The 17,013-nt window shown below is 43.2% G+C and overlaps 1 protein-coding gene across 4 annotated transcripts in view; it reads right to left on the bottom strand.

Moving 5' to 3' along the window:
• PLCB1 (phospholipase C beta 1) overlaps nucleotides 1–17,013 on the bottom strand; it is a 402,625-nt gene that overhangs the window by 142,236 nt on the left and 243,376 nt on the right. For all 4 annotated transcript variants that reach the window (XM_062610308.1, XM_062610302.1, XM_062610314.1 and 1 more), the window contains 4 exons: nucleotides 16,366–16,506; nucleotides 8,968–9,047; nucleotides 5,554–5,607; nucleotides 4,132–4,207 (listed from right to left, as the gene is read on the bottom strand). In XM_062610308.1, coding sequence (XP_062466292.1) covers nucleotides 4,132–4,207; nucleotides 5,554–5,607; nucleotides 8,968–9,047; nucleotides 16,366–16,506 — 351 coding nt within the window. The remainder of the gene's footprint in view (nucleotides 1–4,131; nucleotides 4,208–5,553; nucleotides 5,608–8,967; nucleotides 9,048–16,365; nucleotides 16,507–17,013) is intronic.

Genomic DNA, 17,013 nt, shown 5'->3' with positions numbered 1-17,013 from the left:
ATTCTACTGTTCCCGACCAGTAATGCGATCAGTGGACTAAAAAACAGAGAGGAGAATGGGAGATGAAAGCCTGCCAAAAGGGATTAAAATACACTGCCCCATTCCTCAGCCTGGTCTGAGCCATCCACATTTCAGTGGAGCCACCTACAAACCTTAGGTTCTCATCTCTTTTGTGAGACCAATGAACAAATCATACAATCACAGAATCATAGAATAGTTAGGGTTGGAAAGGACCTTAAGATCATCCAGTTCCAACCCCCCTGCCATGGGCAGGGACACCTCACACTAAACCATATCACCCAAGGCTCTGTCCAACCTGGTCTTGAACACCACCAGGGATGGAGCATTCACAACCTCCCTGGGCAACCCATTCCAGTGCCTCACCACCCTCACAGGAAAGAATTTCTTCCTTATATCCAATCTAAACTTCCCCTGTTTAAGTTTTAACCCATTACCCCTTGTCCTGTCACTACAGTCCCTAATGAAGAGTCCCTCCCCAGCATCCCTATAGGCCCCCTTCAGATACTGGAAGGCTGCTATGAGGTCTCCACGCAGCCTTCTCTTCTCCAGGCTGAACAGCCCCAACTTCCTCAGCCTGTCTTCATACAGGAGGTGCTCCAGTCCCCTGATCATCCTTGTGGCCTCCTCTGGACTTGTTCCAACAGTTCCATGTCCTTTTTATGTTGAGGACACCAGAACTGCACACAATACTCCAGGTGAGGTCTCACAAGAGCAGAGTAGAGGGGCAGGATCACCTCCTTCTACCTGCTGGTCACGCTCCTTTTGATGCAGCCCAGGATACGGTTGGCTTTCTGGGGAGCAAGCGCACACTGAAGCCGGCTCATGTTCATTTTCTCATCAACCAACACCCCCAAGTCCTTCTCCACAGGGCTGCTCTGAATCTCTTCTCTGCCCAACCTGTAGCTGTGCCTGGGATTGCTGCGACCCAGATGTAGGACCTTGCACTTGGCATGGTTAAATCATAAACCTTCAGTACCACGCGAGAGCAAGCCTCATTTCCAGCTTTGCTGAACACTGGCATTCGAGTTTATTCCGTGGTTGAGGTTACTAATTTCAAGCATTGCTGATTTATGATCTGTCTGGTAACCTGCCTGCTTTTGTAACATCTGCATCCAGTCTCCTACATATATTTGGCAGCACAACAGCTAATTCAGGTTATCTGCAGACACGGGACTTGATAGCTGGTTGTTTTATTTATGTTAACAGTCAAACTCACTGGTGCTTCACTGTGAACCTGTATTAACTGGAAGGCAGAAAACAGTCTTGACAGCCAAACAGGGAGCTAAAATAAAGCTCTTCAAATTCTGTTTAAGGCACCTTTGACTAAAACCAAACCAAACAAAAAGCACCTCCCCTTCCCCCAGAGTAGCCGAGATTTATAGGAAGTCCCAGGGGAATCAGATGCCAGACTCCAAAACTCATTGGCAGATTTTAAAACTCAATTTAAACATTTACTTAAACATTTATTTAAACATTCCTCTGCTTTCAGATCTGCTGGATGACAAAGGCTGCTGAAAATCAGATCCAGCAGGGACTGGACTCTACCCTCGCCAGGTCCAACCCAGAAATACATAAGTAAATAAATCCATGCTTTGAAAACGTGCTTGATGTCCATGGGTCATCATCCCACTGCAGTCCTCCTCAGCTGAATCAGGGCCGGAGCACTCAGTGCTGCAGTGAATATATCCTTTAAGGGCCCTAAATATGAAATAAAGAATTCATTTTTGGCATTTTTGGGGAGCCTCTCTGATGCTCCTATTCTACAGCAGGATGAAGTCAATGAGACCTTTTCCTTCTCTCACACTAAATGAAGCTCCTACATGTTGTCCTATGAGGTTTCCTGATGAGCATACACACAAGGAACATGCTGAAGTGCAGGACAGAGGATGCAGTGACTACATATCCTGGCAGCATAGCTTAGGCTGCCCCATCCTCAGATCACTGCATAAGATAGATGAGGGACTGTCCCAGCCTTGAAGCTATGAGTCAGGAAGAGAGTGATAAATGCTGCCTTGGGATCCACTTATGACCACAAATTTCATTTTGTGTTTTAGGGTCATTCCCAGGTTCTGAGAGGTGCAGGAAAACACCATGGCAAATTCACGGCCCACGAGTGCTGTCTTCCTAAAGCAATGAGAGGTATGGAAACGTGGGGAGAAAATCCTTAGAGGGATCTTCGTAGTATCATAGAATAGTTAGGGTTGGAAAGGGCCTTAAGATCATCCAGTTCCAACCCCCCTGCCATGGGCAGGGACACCTCACACTAAACCATGTCACCCAAGGCTCTGTCCAACCTGGCCTTGAACACTGCCAGGGATGGAGCATTCACAACCTCCCTGGGCAACCCATTCCAGTGCCTCACCACCCTTACAGTAAAGAACTTCTTCCTTACATCCAATCTAAACTCATGAGGCATGAATACAAGAAACCAAGAAGCTTAAGCTGTTAATGTCCATGACTGACTTTCATGAAGTCTTGAAGTAACTTGGTGATTTTGCTGAGGACGATCCCCTGATACATATTCAGGTCTTGCACAGTGCTGGAATCCAGTGCTCGTCCAAGGCTTTACAGGAACACCATTTGTCCTGCAGTACAACGATGCAGAAAAGCTGGAAGTTGAAGCTAAGAATTTTACTTGTTCAAATAAACAGCAACACAATGGAAAAGAGCTGCAGCTGAAGTACTGGTTTTCTTCTGTTTTATAACCTCTGTGAGATTTAGAGTTTAATGCTTCTTAAGTACTTGGCTTCTGAAACATTTTTTTCTCAAAGCTGCTCAAAACAGCTTTTTGCTTGTTGCAAGAAGTGTGTTTCTTTTCTGTCCCAAGCACAGAAAGGATCTGCTTTATACTATGAATAATTTTGAAGATGGTATCCCAGCAACAAGTATCCAGCAGTATGTATGTAAAACTGGCTCTACTTAAATAAACAGCAGAAAAAGGTGCAGTTTCTTTCAAGGACTCCAGTGAAGTTTAGATTATGCTTTTTCCCAGAGACGGGTGGTAAACAGAAGTGAGAAATCAACTGATTTCAAAAGCAGCACTTCAGGGGTGTTTTGCACATCGTCTTGTTTGCTAACAATGAAAATTCATCCCTAAAATTATTCTTTCCAAGTTTCTAACCTCAAGATCTTGCTTTAGATAAGGTTATTATAATATTTTATACCTACTTTACAGATATTCCTTGGAATTTTATGGAATTAAGCTCCCAAACCTATGAAAGAAGGTCTCATTGGTAAGTGGTATCTGAGGTTTGGCTTGTGAAGATTTCTTTTCACTGCTCTTCTGGAGCTGTAGGAATTGGCTCTGTTAAACCACTGGGGAAGCAAACGCTGAACACACATCACAGAACAGTTTTCTACAAGAGCAAAAGATCAGGAGATGCAGGCTCTCCTCTGTCACACACCAGCTCTGCCCCACTTCTTGGCCCTCCAAATACAGGAATAATCCCATAAGAAGCTTCTTGGAGGAGAACCTCTACCTAGGAGGAAAGCTTAAGGACATCTCTCCAGTGTTAATCAGAATCACCTTCTTGAGCTCATTCCTCTTGAAAAAAAGCCTTCCTGAGGATGATGTACCATCCTGCCAATGCTCAGGGTTGAGGAGATACCCTGGATTAGCAGCATGCAATGGTTCCAAACTCACAGCAGTAACAGCTTTGATGCCAGAGCATTTCAACATTTACTCCATACACCTTTTAGATAAGCTACGGTGAGTTTAAATTGTCCCTTAAGCTATAGATTTTTTAGTGAGAAGGAAACAGATTGCCCCATTAGCTACACCTCGAGCTAACACTGAAAACATGCCTTGAAAATGTGCAACTGTCTCAGGTTCTTAAATATTCCCACAGGACTCTCCACACAACCCCCTGCCCCTGCATTTGATCTAGTCCCACTTCTTCCAAGCACTTCTGGTCCTCACACGGTTTCAAATCAAAGGTACTCACATTTGCAGACAGGTTATCAGGAACTTCTGCATGGGAAAGAAACCAGCTACCAAGGCCAGCACAGCACAACTGGCCTCAGACAAACTGTCCTCAACTCAATAGAGAGTAAACACCACTGAATATAAGCAACATGTTGTAAGGTCCAGGAATAAATTCAGATGCTTACCCTGGAAGACGGAAGATTACAAGCTTCTAATGCGGTCTCGACCCGTTTTCTGTCAGCGGAAAACAAGCGGTATATGCTGCAAAATGAAGGCAAAACAAAGGGAATTAGCTTCAAGACATGCCTTGATGGCCCATGGGGCTCAGTGACTGAATATTAGTTCCCAGTCTATCAGGTCTTTAGCTGTTTATTTCCATTTGCTGGCTGCTCAGTAACACAAGCGAGTTTAATGGTGCCCACAACGAGTTTAAGTCTACCCAACACAAGCTGCTATTAGAGCAGCTAGCTATTTGAGAAAGTCACCACTGATTTCTTCATATTCCCCCACCAATATGCATTTTGAATACATTTATCCTCACAGCATGTCTCTAAAGTAAAGAAAGTTTAACCATGCCAAGTGCAATGTCCTGCACCTGGGTCGCAGCAATCCCAGGCACTGCTACTGGTTGGGCAGAGAAGAGATTCAGAGCAGCCCTGAGGAGAAGGACTTGGGGGTGTTGGTTGATGAGAAAATGAACATGAGCCGGCTTCAGTGTGCGCTTGCAGCCCAGAAAGCAACCGTATCCTGGGCTGCATCAAAAGGAGCGTGACCAGCAGGTCGAAGGAGGTGATCCTGCCCCTCTACTCTGCTCTCATGAGACCTCACCTGGAGCATTGTGTGCAGTTCTGGTGTCCTCAACAATAAAAGGACATGGAACTGTTGGAACAAGTCCAGAGAAGGGCCACAAGGATGATCAGGGGACTGGAGCACCTCCTGTATGAAGACAGGCTGAGAAAGTTGGGGCTGTTCAGCCTGGAGAAGAGAAGGCTGCGTGGAGACCTCATAGCAGCCTTCCAGTATCTGAAGGGGGCCTATAGGGATGCTGAGGAGGGACTCTTCATTAGGAACTGTAGTTAAAGGACAAGGGGTAACGGGTTCAAACTTAAACAGGGGAAGTTTAGATTGGATATAAGGAGGAAATTCTTTCCTGTTAGGGTGGTGAGGCACTGGAATGGGTTGCCCAAGGAAGTTTGTGAATGCTCCATCCCTGGCAGTGTTCAAGACCAGGCTGGACGAGGCCTTGGGTAATATGGCTTAGTGTGAGGTGTCCCTGCCCATGGCAGGGGGGTTGGAACTGGATGATCTTAAGGTCCTTTCCAACCCTAATTATTCTATGATTCTCTGAAATTGTGTTTTTTTTTTCTTATACCCAAGTGGAACAAAGAAAGGCGGAGAAGCTAAGTCTTGCTCTAGATCACAAGGGCAATCTAGCCCGGAGGGTATTTGAACAGACATACCCTGATAGTCACAAGATACTCTCCTACAGTATCCGTTATAAACACATGATACAATTATTATTCTGGACACAAGGGTTATATATTAATCCCAAACAAATATTCACACTCAGAAGAGACTACATGGTAAGGAGGGGGAACAGAACTTACTTCTTCAGAGGTATGCGCCCTTCTGGAGTCACCTGCAGCTTAAGTTTTGTGTAACTGTGGAGAGAAAAGCATTCTGGTTTATTTGACAGCATTTTCAAGTACTTCTCTACCACCTTTATAGCTCAGTGCTAGTGCTCTGACCACATGGCAAGTCTGACTCAGTTTTTTTGCCAACAAGAAAACCTGTTGGAATATCATAAATTCCTTTTTCTTCAACAGTAATGCATGCGTAGTATCAAATACTGTCTGTCTTGCAACAAAACATGGCAAATGCAATTAATGCACAAATATATCCTCCTTCCAGGCTCCTTCTCCCCCAGGCTGCCTAGCAGTCTATCAGCAAACTAGACTGTGGCACACAGGTTATACAAGTTGACTGGAAATGCGGCTGTACTCCTCTTCCAGAGTCTGAAATTGTCCCTTGGTGTTGCACACCAACATCCTTCTCTCCCTAAGTCTTCCTCCAAACATAACTGTGAAGGCTTCTCCATTTGACCCTAAGTTTTATCACTCCTCAGCTGGAAGGCAGCCAAATTGCTGGCAACTGAAATATCTCTGCACTAGCAAGAGTGTCAGTAAATTTAGCAGCCCTGGGCAAGTCCAAGACATTTCCAGTATGAAGCAGTATAAAAATTACATGCTGAAACCATCTACAGGCAGGCAATTACTCAGCTTTTGAACTGAGTATTTAGAGATCTCAATATCTCAGGACCTGTGACTTCTTTCACATCCTCATTAAGGCAGCAGGATGAGGATGTCTCTATCCAAACCTTTCAAAATACTGATTCAAAGCCTACTGAAACAGGAGTCATCCAGTAAGTTTAATGAGAAGCAGTTGGGGGTACAGCTGTGATGTGATATCCCCCCCAGTACGTGAGGACTACTGGTTAACAGCCCAATGTCTACCAGCAGTAGCCTGGAAAAAGCACCACGTTCAGTGCTTCCTATCTTCCCCTTGAATATAACTAAAACATTTCCCCTTGAAATGAGTTCTGCAGAAATATAATCTGGTTAAAAATGTGGCAACACTTAAGTATTTAAGAGGATTTTACAAGCTTTTTCACTCTACTGACTGGCCAACCAAAAGCAAAAGGAACTGCATGGTTCTAATAAACTTTCCTTTTCTTCCCAACCAAAAATGCCATTAGCAACTGCTTCAAAAACACTGTATGTGCTAAGATCTCTGACTAGGAGAGGAACATTGCCACAGATCCTGGTCTTCTCAAATGCATCTTCTGGGAACTGAAATCTCTTGTGCTGCTGTGTCCCCAGACAAAATCATTCCCACCCCTGCCCCATCTCCCAGCACTGATCAAGAATAAAAAGGAAAAATCACAGCGGTTAGCAACAAAGGTTTGATTTATTTTCCCTTCTAGTTTTTTTAAGCTTTTGGGCACATTCTGGTCACATTTAGTGTTTTCCCCTACAGCCAAGAATGCCAGAAATAAAGGAAAATTATGGGAGGGGTTGGAAGGAGGAAGAATTTTGATCTTCAGTTAAAGCAAAGTCAAAATGTATCTGAAAAACAGTCAACCCCCACCAGTACTTGCTACCTTTTTTTCCTCCCAAATTCTTTGGGACACTATTTCTCCCCCTTGAAGCTTTATCCACCCATCTATGAAAACCAAGCAGTTATCCCTGTTAAAAAGCTTGCTAGGAGATACTCCCATCGGTAGCAGCTCAATGGACTCATTTCAGTGCTGACTCAAAGAGTGACAAATGCTGACCCCAGTCACCCTTTGCTCATTACTGCACCGGTCAGTATTGCAGTACTAATGTACTCTAGCATCCACTTTTGCACCCCAACACAACCCTACACTGCATGGCTACAAAAGAGGAACGAGCCCATTACAACAAAAATAGCAGTTTTTATTACCAGCCTTTCCTCCAAATTAACCCTATTTTTCTCATCTGACCAAACCACAGGAAAGCTGCTCAAGCTGTTTATTACTGCACTTCCAACACTGTGACTGTGTAATGCCACAAAGAAAAAGGCCTTCATCCTGCTCCGATGTAATTTGCTTTTCTATTTCAACAAAAGGGTTCTGATAGGACTGCACCCAACCCTTTGCTTAGTACAATAATTATAGTGGGGAAATACTTTTAATCTTCTAAATCAAAGATTCCTTAAGTGACTCTGATTTGGCACCTGTGCAGTGGCCCCTGGAAACCCTACAGTTCCCAAGGGATTCATTAATTAGTGGAAGAAGGGAAAAGCGACACAGGAATGCCACACTCGCCTCCTACTGAATCTGTGTGATGTGTCCAGTGACTACATCTTGAACTATTATTACTTGAACAACCACCAGAAAATGGCTCCAAATAAAAGTGGATTTACTACACTGTGTGATAACATGTTCCTCCTTTGAACCTGGTATGAAAACACCATTAGGTATAGCCATAATCCTCCCCATTACAGATCTGCAGCATAGTCTGATGGCTAGCCAGGTGTTTAAGGACATGGAAATAGTAGTAACAGGAAGTTGTCTCTGCTCTTCCTCTGACACCTGGTTAACACAGTGCTTTCTCCACTGTCAACATGGGGAGCCAATAGGAACTGTTAAATCTTCCCATCCATTTGGGAGTTGGTTTGCCTAATACATCACTGCTGTCCCAACACACCGTACCAGATTCAAAGCTGTAGTTCCTGCAATGTCCAGCCTTCAAAGATTCTACAAGAAATTCTGTTGACTTCAGCTGTACCTCAGACACTGAGGAATAAACACACTCCCTCACCTCCTTCCTCCCAGTAAGGCAAGCAAGTACCCCAGCTGATCGCCATCACTATCTTCTAGGCTTTGCCATATCATTCTCAGTGCTATCACTTATGTAAAACTCCATCAGCATGTGCTTATCATACACTTGAGAATTGCTAATCTCAGGTTTAGTTCTCTTTCCTTTCAGAGGTGGGTTTTTATACCCCAAACATTCTCATAAACAGCTTTTCTACTCGGAATCTGTGCCCTGGGCAAAGGCATCCAGATGAATGGCTTTAGATTCTCTCTGAATCACGTGAAATACAGAGAGGAAAATGGACTTGTACTTCTCATTTTTTGATCAATAACAGAACAGAAGGGAAAATAAACCTGAAGCAAGTCAGTCCAGACTATTCTTTTATTTTAAATGGAGAGCTTCAGATTACAAGTTATTCCTTTGGTATAGATGGGGAACGTGGCATTTACTCCTGTTTCCGTTTGCTATGACTTAGTAGCTTGCAAGAAGAACCCAAACAGGGGTTTTGTTTAAGTGATGTTTCAATAACAGCCTTCTTAAAACCGTAAGACAGGACGAGCCTGTGTTTACCAAAGTGACACCCCATCAAAGCAGAAACAATAGATGACAATGTGACTGAGAAGCAAAGAGGAAAATGACGCAAAGAGCAACACCCACAGCATTCAATCCATTGCGACTTACGCTTTTTCCAGAAACGCATCCCTTGACATGTTCTGTGCCAACAGATTTGTTGCCAAACTGAACACTTCATCAGACCATTCCTACAAAGAGAAAACGCCATTAAATAAGGCTTAGTTTCGATGTTTACTTACACAAGGCAAAACAGCTCTGACCATGATATTGTTAGTAAAAAGGGCCTAATTAAAGCCCGAACTTGATCTTTTCCAATCACAGCTTCCCTCCTCATCTGTGAGTCCTGATCTGCTCGTGCTGCGAGGAAATAAAGACTGATAGAAATTGTATTTTTAAAGGTATCTTATTCCGCTGAACTGAAAAAGAAATAAATCATATGGATAAATGCCCCATGCAAAACTCATTCCAGCTCCTGGAGGATGTGAAATAAATGTCCCAGAAAAATACATGTTCTTGTGTGTTGGACACTGCTCTGGCTGACAGGCTGAGGGTTAAAAAAAGAGCCTCTTTACCACCATTCTTATAAAAAGAAGCTGAAATGGGCTTAAATCCCTCCAAAGACAAACAGAACTGACAGGGTGGGATACAGACCATACCATAGCAGGTCTCTTGTGTCAGTATCCCCTCCTGTAGGAGTGCATTGTAAGAGCCTCTACACCACACTCTCTACAGGTCATGAAGTGATTCAGACAACAAATGTCACACCTGATATTTATGGTGGATACCAAATTAAGAACTGTAAGTACTGGCTTTACCTTAGCTCTTACAGCCAACATAAGTAACATGCTTAACCCCCCCCAACACAGCAGAAATATATAGGAATAAATCTAAATTACTCTGATATGCAAGGAAGAAGATGCAACTTCAAATAGAAAAGCTGTTTTGCTCCCTACTGCACACCCTTACATGTGGTCCTATCCCTCTCTAAATTGTTTCCCTCTTGCTACACTGACATAGGGAAGAAATGTCCTCCAGCTGCTGATGGAGGCTTCCTTGGCTCTCCCTTACTTTTCCTCTCTTATTTTTCTCACTTCTATTCACGCTGCTGAAGTCTTTCCCTTAAGTCTCAGACCTTCCTGGGTTCCCAGCAAGGCTGATCCAAGTTTAGACTCTCACTGCCTGCCCTGTCGCTCTCCTCCCTTGCAGGTCGCTCCTGCAGCTTTTCATTCACAACTTCAGGGCACTTTTCTCCTTGCTGGCTTTGTGCTTATTTATAGTCTTTAATTGCAATCCTTTCAAATCACAACTGCAGTTTAGCACTGGCTTTCTTTCACTCCTTCAAGAGAATGGCATGAAAATAAACATTGCCTTTTGCATTTGCAAAGAATGTGAGGTTTACTTTTTATAACCTGATGAAGTTTTCTAGGTGCCCTTTGAAACCAAAATTGAGTTTCCTTTCTTTCCAATCCAGATCCACAATCCCAATTGCCACACAGGCTCTCTTTGGGAGTAATTCATTCTCCCTAGCTCTTCCTTTCGAGATACAAAAACCGGATTATTTCATTCTGACAGGAACTGATCATGATGGAAAGCATCACTGACTTCTAATGAAACACATGTTGCTACATCACTTTGGAGCTTATGAGCTTGTTTTCCCTAAAAAGCCCCAGGATTCTACCTGAGTAGGTGATTGCTTTGAGACAGGTTCACAAGTTACAATGTTTTCTATTTTTTAACATGCTAAGGTTTTCTCCTTAAGGTTACCAGATCTTGATCCTGAAACTGGTGTCATGCAGCCACTCCCAACAAGGAGGAGATAAGCCCACCTATGCACCTCCTGTTACATGGGTCTCTGATAGCCTCCAGCTATCAGATCCTCAAGTCCACACCATTTACAACCTCACCCCTGAGCAGCTGTGATAACACATCTCCTCCTGACTGCTATTTCTGGCAGAGAAACCTTCCTCCCTCAGCCCCAGCCTCATTGTTCTGGAGGCAAACCACTGTGCTGAGCTGGCCCTTCCCTCCACCTCTCGTGACCACTTCCATTTTGCGGCTTAAATTGTTTTTCCTTCTCAGGTCTAATGTGAAAAGCCAGGGGTGTGAGAAAGAAGAGGAGTCGGGTTCATTAGTAACACAACTGCTTTGCTGTGACTCCTGGAACAGAAAGTGTATTAAGGGCAGCATCTGTTTTTCTTCTTGGCAACTCATTTTTCCAGGCTCGGAATAGGCTCATCTTGTAAACACTGCTTTGTTTCAGCACTAATAATAGCGGTTAAAACTTCTCCCTGTGACACTAACGGCTGCAGAGATTATTGGCAATATAAATGATGATTGAGACATTGAAAATATGTTGGCTTTTAACTGATCTTGATACGATTTGGTTTGATCTTACTGCTTCTGCTGGGTTTAAACTGAAGTATTTTGTAGAACATGGAATTGGGGCACCTCAGGAGTATCCCACACCCTGGCTCTTCCTTCTCTTTGTCCGAGTGCTTGTTGACAGGAATGCAAGAGGAACTCGATTATTATGTGCCTGTCACAAGCACTATTTGTATAAACAGTCTTGCCATGTTCCTTTGCTAGCTTTTCCTGGCTCTTCAAAGCCATCAAACGCTCTTGCCAAATATTCTAAGGGCTACCTACAGGCTGAGCCATTTCTGACAATGCAGGCGCCAAGTCAGCAATACTTGCTTGCTGCCTCTCCCATTTTAGGGCCTTAATTCCAGCCACCCCAGAGCCGCAGCCAAAAAATCAAGGTCAGAAAATAAGCCAAGGATCATATCATCTTTCCAGTCAGTGGTCTGAACCCACAGCAGGAGGGGGAACAACAGCCCTGAGCACAGACCTGAAGAAATAAAGGAGATGCGCTGGACTGACTTTGATGGGCTTGCATCAAGCTGTGAGCCAAGATGCGTCTTGCTGCTTCAGCTACCAAATGGCTCCGTTTCCTTGGGTTTGCTGCATGATACAGAGCAAAGCCCACACTCTAACCCCAAGCACAACGTACCCTGCAGCCATCTTTACCAGCAGCAGCAATTCCAGAAGGCAGCTCTCAGTGAGAGCGCTCCGCAGGGTAGAAAACTGTTATGTGCAGAAAGAAAACAGCCTGCTGTGGAAAGGTTCTAACAGCCTTCGAATCACTATAGTGATTCAGAGGCTGCAGACTCCTGTACAGACTCCTGTACAGACTCCTGTACAGGAGCAACACAATAGGAAAACGTAAATCTGGGTATTTTGAAATATGACCGTACTAGTGCCAACAAACTGCAGACTGGAAGGCTCTGATCCGGTTTGGTAGCAGAATTCAACTCCAACCAAGTCCCATCCATCATGATAAGAACTCTCTGAACTCAATCTCCTCTCGGCTACGTCCTGTTACACTAATTCATATCATTCCTGTGAACTTTACTAACAGATTATTTAACTGTTCTGTGCTTTGGCAGGTAGCGTATAAGCAGCAGTTCATTTGGAAATCTGCTGCTCAGTGAAGTAATTCCTCTATTACATGCATCAGGATATCTATGATAAGACATAACAGAAGAAATGAGACCTTTTTCATGAGAAAAGACAGCACACATTCTTGAAAACACTTCCTTCAAATCACACTACGTGTGAAGGCAGTGCTTCTTGCACATGTGTTTTTGGTGGGAGGTTAACAAAGCAAGCTGCTCAAATTCCACACTTCTGGCATCCTCATGAATTTTAGTTAAAAATGCATCAAATAGATGTGAATTTATACAGTTTGCTGTATCATTTTATTACACTGATCAAGCTCTTACCAGGGAAGTTGGACAAATAAAGAGGTATGCTGGAAAGCAAAGCATAGCCCAAGTTTTGAATCACCTTTGATGATATCATTTAATTTATAGAGGAATTTGTCAGCTCTTACTGATGGATCTTATCCAAAGCTCATCAAACCAAGGAGAAACAGATTTCCTTGGCCTCTAGATAAGGGCCAGTGTGGCCAGGATGGACTAGGGCGATGAGAGCAGAACTGGCATGAGAGGCACAAAACAGAGTGAGAGAAAAGAGAAGGGAAAGATGAAACATTCGCTTTTGAAGTTCATGGATTCGGGAAGGCAATAAAATCCTGTAGAGCACACACAGATGTTCACAGGTTGGATGACTTCATGTTGATAACAAAGGCAGAAAAAGAGCATCTGCTCAGAATAGGGTTTGACAATAAACTTCTTCCTTTATCCTGGTTGCTGCAGCACTATGTGTATGGACAGGCACAGGCACACCTGTCTGAAAATAAGCAAGCACTGTATCAGTGCTACTTCTCTCCATCATCAAGACATAGAATCATAGAATAGGTAGGGTTGGAAAGGACCTTTAGGTCATCCAGTTCCAACCCCCCTGCCATGGGCAGGGGCACCTCACACTAAACCATCTCACCCAAGGCTTCGTCCAACCTGGCCTTGAACACTACCAGGGATGGAGCATTCACAACTTCCCTGGGCAACCCATTCCAGTGCCTCACCACCCTAACAGGAAAGAATTTCCTCCTTATATCCAATCTAAACTTCCCCTGTTTAAGTTTGAACCCATTACCCCTTGTCCTGTCACTACAGTCCCTAATGAAGAGTCCCTCCCCAGCATCCCTATAGGCCCCCTTCAGATCTTCAGATACTGGAAGGCTGCTATGAGGTCTCCACACAGCAATCCACTTTTAGACCATTACCTAATGAATTTCAAGCTGCATTCTTTGAGCAAACCAGCTGCACAGTGCCCTTCAGCTCATCACTAATGCACTTTAGCTACTTTCTCCTGGAGGAATGCACATAGAACAATACAAGGTGCCTGTGTTGTCAGTTCTAGCTCTGTATTTGGTTTATTTAAAGCAAGTTGAACAGCCCACGTTTGTATTTTCATACTTTCCCCACAACTTGGCCAGTGGATGTCATGAACAGAGTTTGTAGCAGCATAGGAAGCCTCTTGCAAAGGAGGAAAACCCCATAATTGAGTAATTTTAGCTGCCTCACTAGGACCACTGGAGTTTTCTTTGCCTTTCTGCTCCAAGAAAGGATGGATTGATATTTGTTACACAACTTCAAAGATAAGGTATCGGAAATGAAGGGTTAATCCAAATAATATTCATGCACTGAAAAAGGAAAGGTGGGGGAGTTTTTCCCTGGAACGTCAGCGACAGGAAGGGTCAAAATTTGCATGTGTGATGTTGAAAACATTATGTATTTACAGGTCTTCTCCGAGCTCCCTGAAGAGATGATTTGTGCCTCATGTGCTTATTTATTACAACTGCTCTGACTCATTACATGGGTCCTGGAGATGAGGACAAGATTCTGTGGTCTGGCTCAAATAAAGCTGGAAAACGTTAAAAAAGGAAGACTTTTTTGATGCATTCAATAGTGATCAAAACTGAGTTTTCACTGAAACAATCAGGATACTTAATGTGATCTCAAAGCAAGCACAGCTAATCTGCAGTGCTTTGAAAATCCCATCCTCAGGCCACAGTGCTTGGCTGACAAAATAGTAATTTCTTTGGTCTACCGCATATACAAATAACAAGGAAGATTTAGGTTCTTAGTTACTCAGATTGTAGGAGTTACTCAGGATTTAAAGCAGCCAAGCTTTTCTAAAACATGATTTTATCTACTGTATTTTAAGGTTCCATTATCAAACACAAAATAGCCCTAAAATACCAATTTCTGCACTCTTTTGGCTAAATGATTATAGCTCACTGACTGTGGGCTAGACAGGAAAGCACAAAAGGACATAGGCTTCTGATTTGGGTGATTTGCCCATAGTAAGGGTAACCAGTTGTTGCTGGTGAAGCTTTAGCATAACTTTGCATTTTCCATCATAGGCTTAGATAGCTGGGTTTTTTCCTCCCTGAAGTGTCGGTTCGATTGCTTTTGCAGTGTTAAGATTTCTTAACCACCCTGTGGAGTATAGCTGTGTGTTTTCAAGTCTGAAGACAGCACTTCCCGCTCAGCAGTCCACAAACCACCACAAACGCAGTTTGTTTCTGTTCTTTCATACCAGTGAGATGGTGGAATTTGTGTTTTTGCCAAGCTGACCAGTTGGCTAATGAAGATTAGCGAAGACAGAAACCTGGCAAGCAAAAATATCTCTTCCTTGCTCTAGACTTTCATCCTATGACCATTTTTCACCTGGTCTGACCAACCTTGTTGCCTGTGAGGTGACAAAATAACTTAGTACTACTGTTAAATAACTGCAGCCTACAGAGAAACTATCATTTTAGTGCAATCTAGTGCACTTGAGGATGCAAACCATGTTGAAGTGTGTTCTGTGGGTGGTTATCTGGAGGCTGTCACCAGAGTCTACCTGTATGAACGGAAATGGAAAGAGGGGTAGCGTTTGAATGTCAATTGGAAGAGATAAAGCAAAGAGCTCCCACTTCAATAACCACAACTGAGTTGCATAGAAATTGGAAGAAGAAGGAAAAAAAACCCAAACAAATCAAAACCAAAAGATGTACTAACATCAAATGGAACTTGCTTGGCACAAACAACTATGTGGTATGCTGGACAGAAAGGAAGGGACTGTACACCTGCATGGAAAAACTACTTTGCTAAGGTAATGACATTGACTGTGCAATTCTTATCAAGGGCTATCAGTAGGCAAAATTCAATGCTCAAAACTGACCTTTGAATATGAACAGGAATATTTATGTGTGTGTTAAGGTGTGTGATTGCTGACTACTTGAGTGTACAATGTAGACTGTAGATTCCCACTGCTTTGATATAGGCCAACCTTAAAAAGTCAGCTGGTTCCAAACTTGGCTCTCACAGCTGATCTATAATTCACACACACTAAGAACAAGCGTAAAAGGGTGGTAACTACTGAAAAATCCTAAGATGTGTTTGGAAAGTCACAGCATACATCTCACAGCTGAGTAAAAATTCATGTGTACCATTATTTTCCCAGTGTGTGTCTGGGATTTACAGCAAAGTTCTGAAGATGAGCACAAATACGAGGAGCACAAACTTTGCTAAATAAACTCCTTGAAAAAGAATGACTGCATGTTTCCTCTTGGGTGCTGAGCAGCACAGCTCTGTAACAGAAGTGAGGTTCATTTCATAGCAATCTCCTGTTATCTCATTTATCCATATTTCAAACTAACACAGAATCATAGAATAGTTAGGGTTGGAAAGGACCTTAAGATCATCCAGTTCCAACCCCCTGCAATGGGCAGGGACACCTCACACTAAACCATGTCACCCAAGGTTCTGTCCAACCTGGCCTTGAACACCACCAGGGATGGAGCGTTCACAACCTCCCTGGGCAATCCATTCCAGTGCCTCACCACCCTAACAGGAAAGAATTTCTTCCTTATATCCAATCTAAACTTCCCCTGTTTAAGTTTTAACCCATTACCCCTTGTCCTGTCACTACAGTCCCTAATGAAGAGTCCAACCCCAGCATCCCTATAGCCCCCCTTCAGACACTGGAAGGCAGCTATGAGGTCTCCCCTTCATAAACATTAATTTTATATGACACAGATGAATGTCATATTACCTTTGCTATATCCTCCTGGAATGCCACCAAGTTCAAGTACGAGATATTGACCAGGTCTGGGCCATAGACAACAGTTATCATTCGATTCTCCAGGCGACCTCCTGCATTCCCAGCATCCAACAGCTCGCGCAGTTTGGGATCCTGCAAGTAAACACAATGCAAAAGAGTTAACAATCTTTTGCAAGTACTTATACTGAAAGAGGTGATTATTTTTGCAAGTAATATGCATTCAACTATTTAAAGTTATTAACACAGAATAAAGAGAAAAATCAGTACTGTAAATCCTTCAAAGCCTTTGAGCTCTGTATTGCAACAGTACAGGCTAAAAGCTGTCCAGTTGATGGCTGCACATTCCTATTTGCAGTTATTTTTGCCTCAGAATTTAAGCACACATAAACTGTTTTGCTTGTCAAAATAACACAATCTGTCCGAAGGCTACTGGCCTTGGCAGAGAGATTCTCTATGGTTTTAATGGATTTTAGATAAACCTTAACATGAGAACTCAGGTTTTCCTGAGGAATTAAGAAGACTGGTTGGAATTAACACTATGAAATGAATAACGGAATTTTGGTGATGCCCTCCCCTTTCATCTTCATGTTCAAACAGTCATGTATTATTTAAATACAGATATTCCATTTATATTTAATC

This window comes from Pezoporus occidentalis, unplaced genomic scaffold (genome assembly GCF_034315485.1).
Source record: "Pezoporus occidentalis ecotype Australia unplaced genomic scaffold, CSIRO_AGI_Poc_V1 ctg10, whole genome shotgun sequence".
In the NCBI taxonomy this organism is placed as follows: Eukaryota; Metazoa; Chordata; class Aves; order Psittaciformes; family Psittacidae; genus Pezoporus; species Pezoporus occidentalis.
This window is presented reverse-complemented; position numbering and strand designations above follow the sequence as displayed.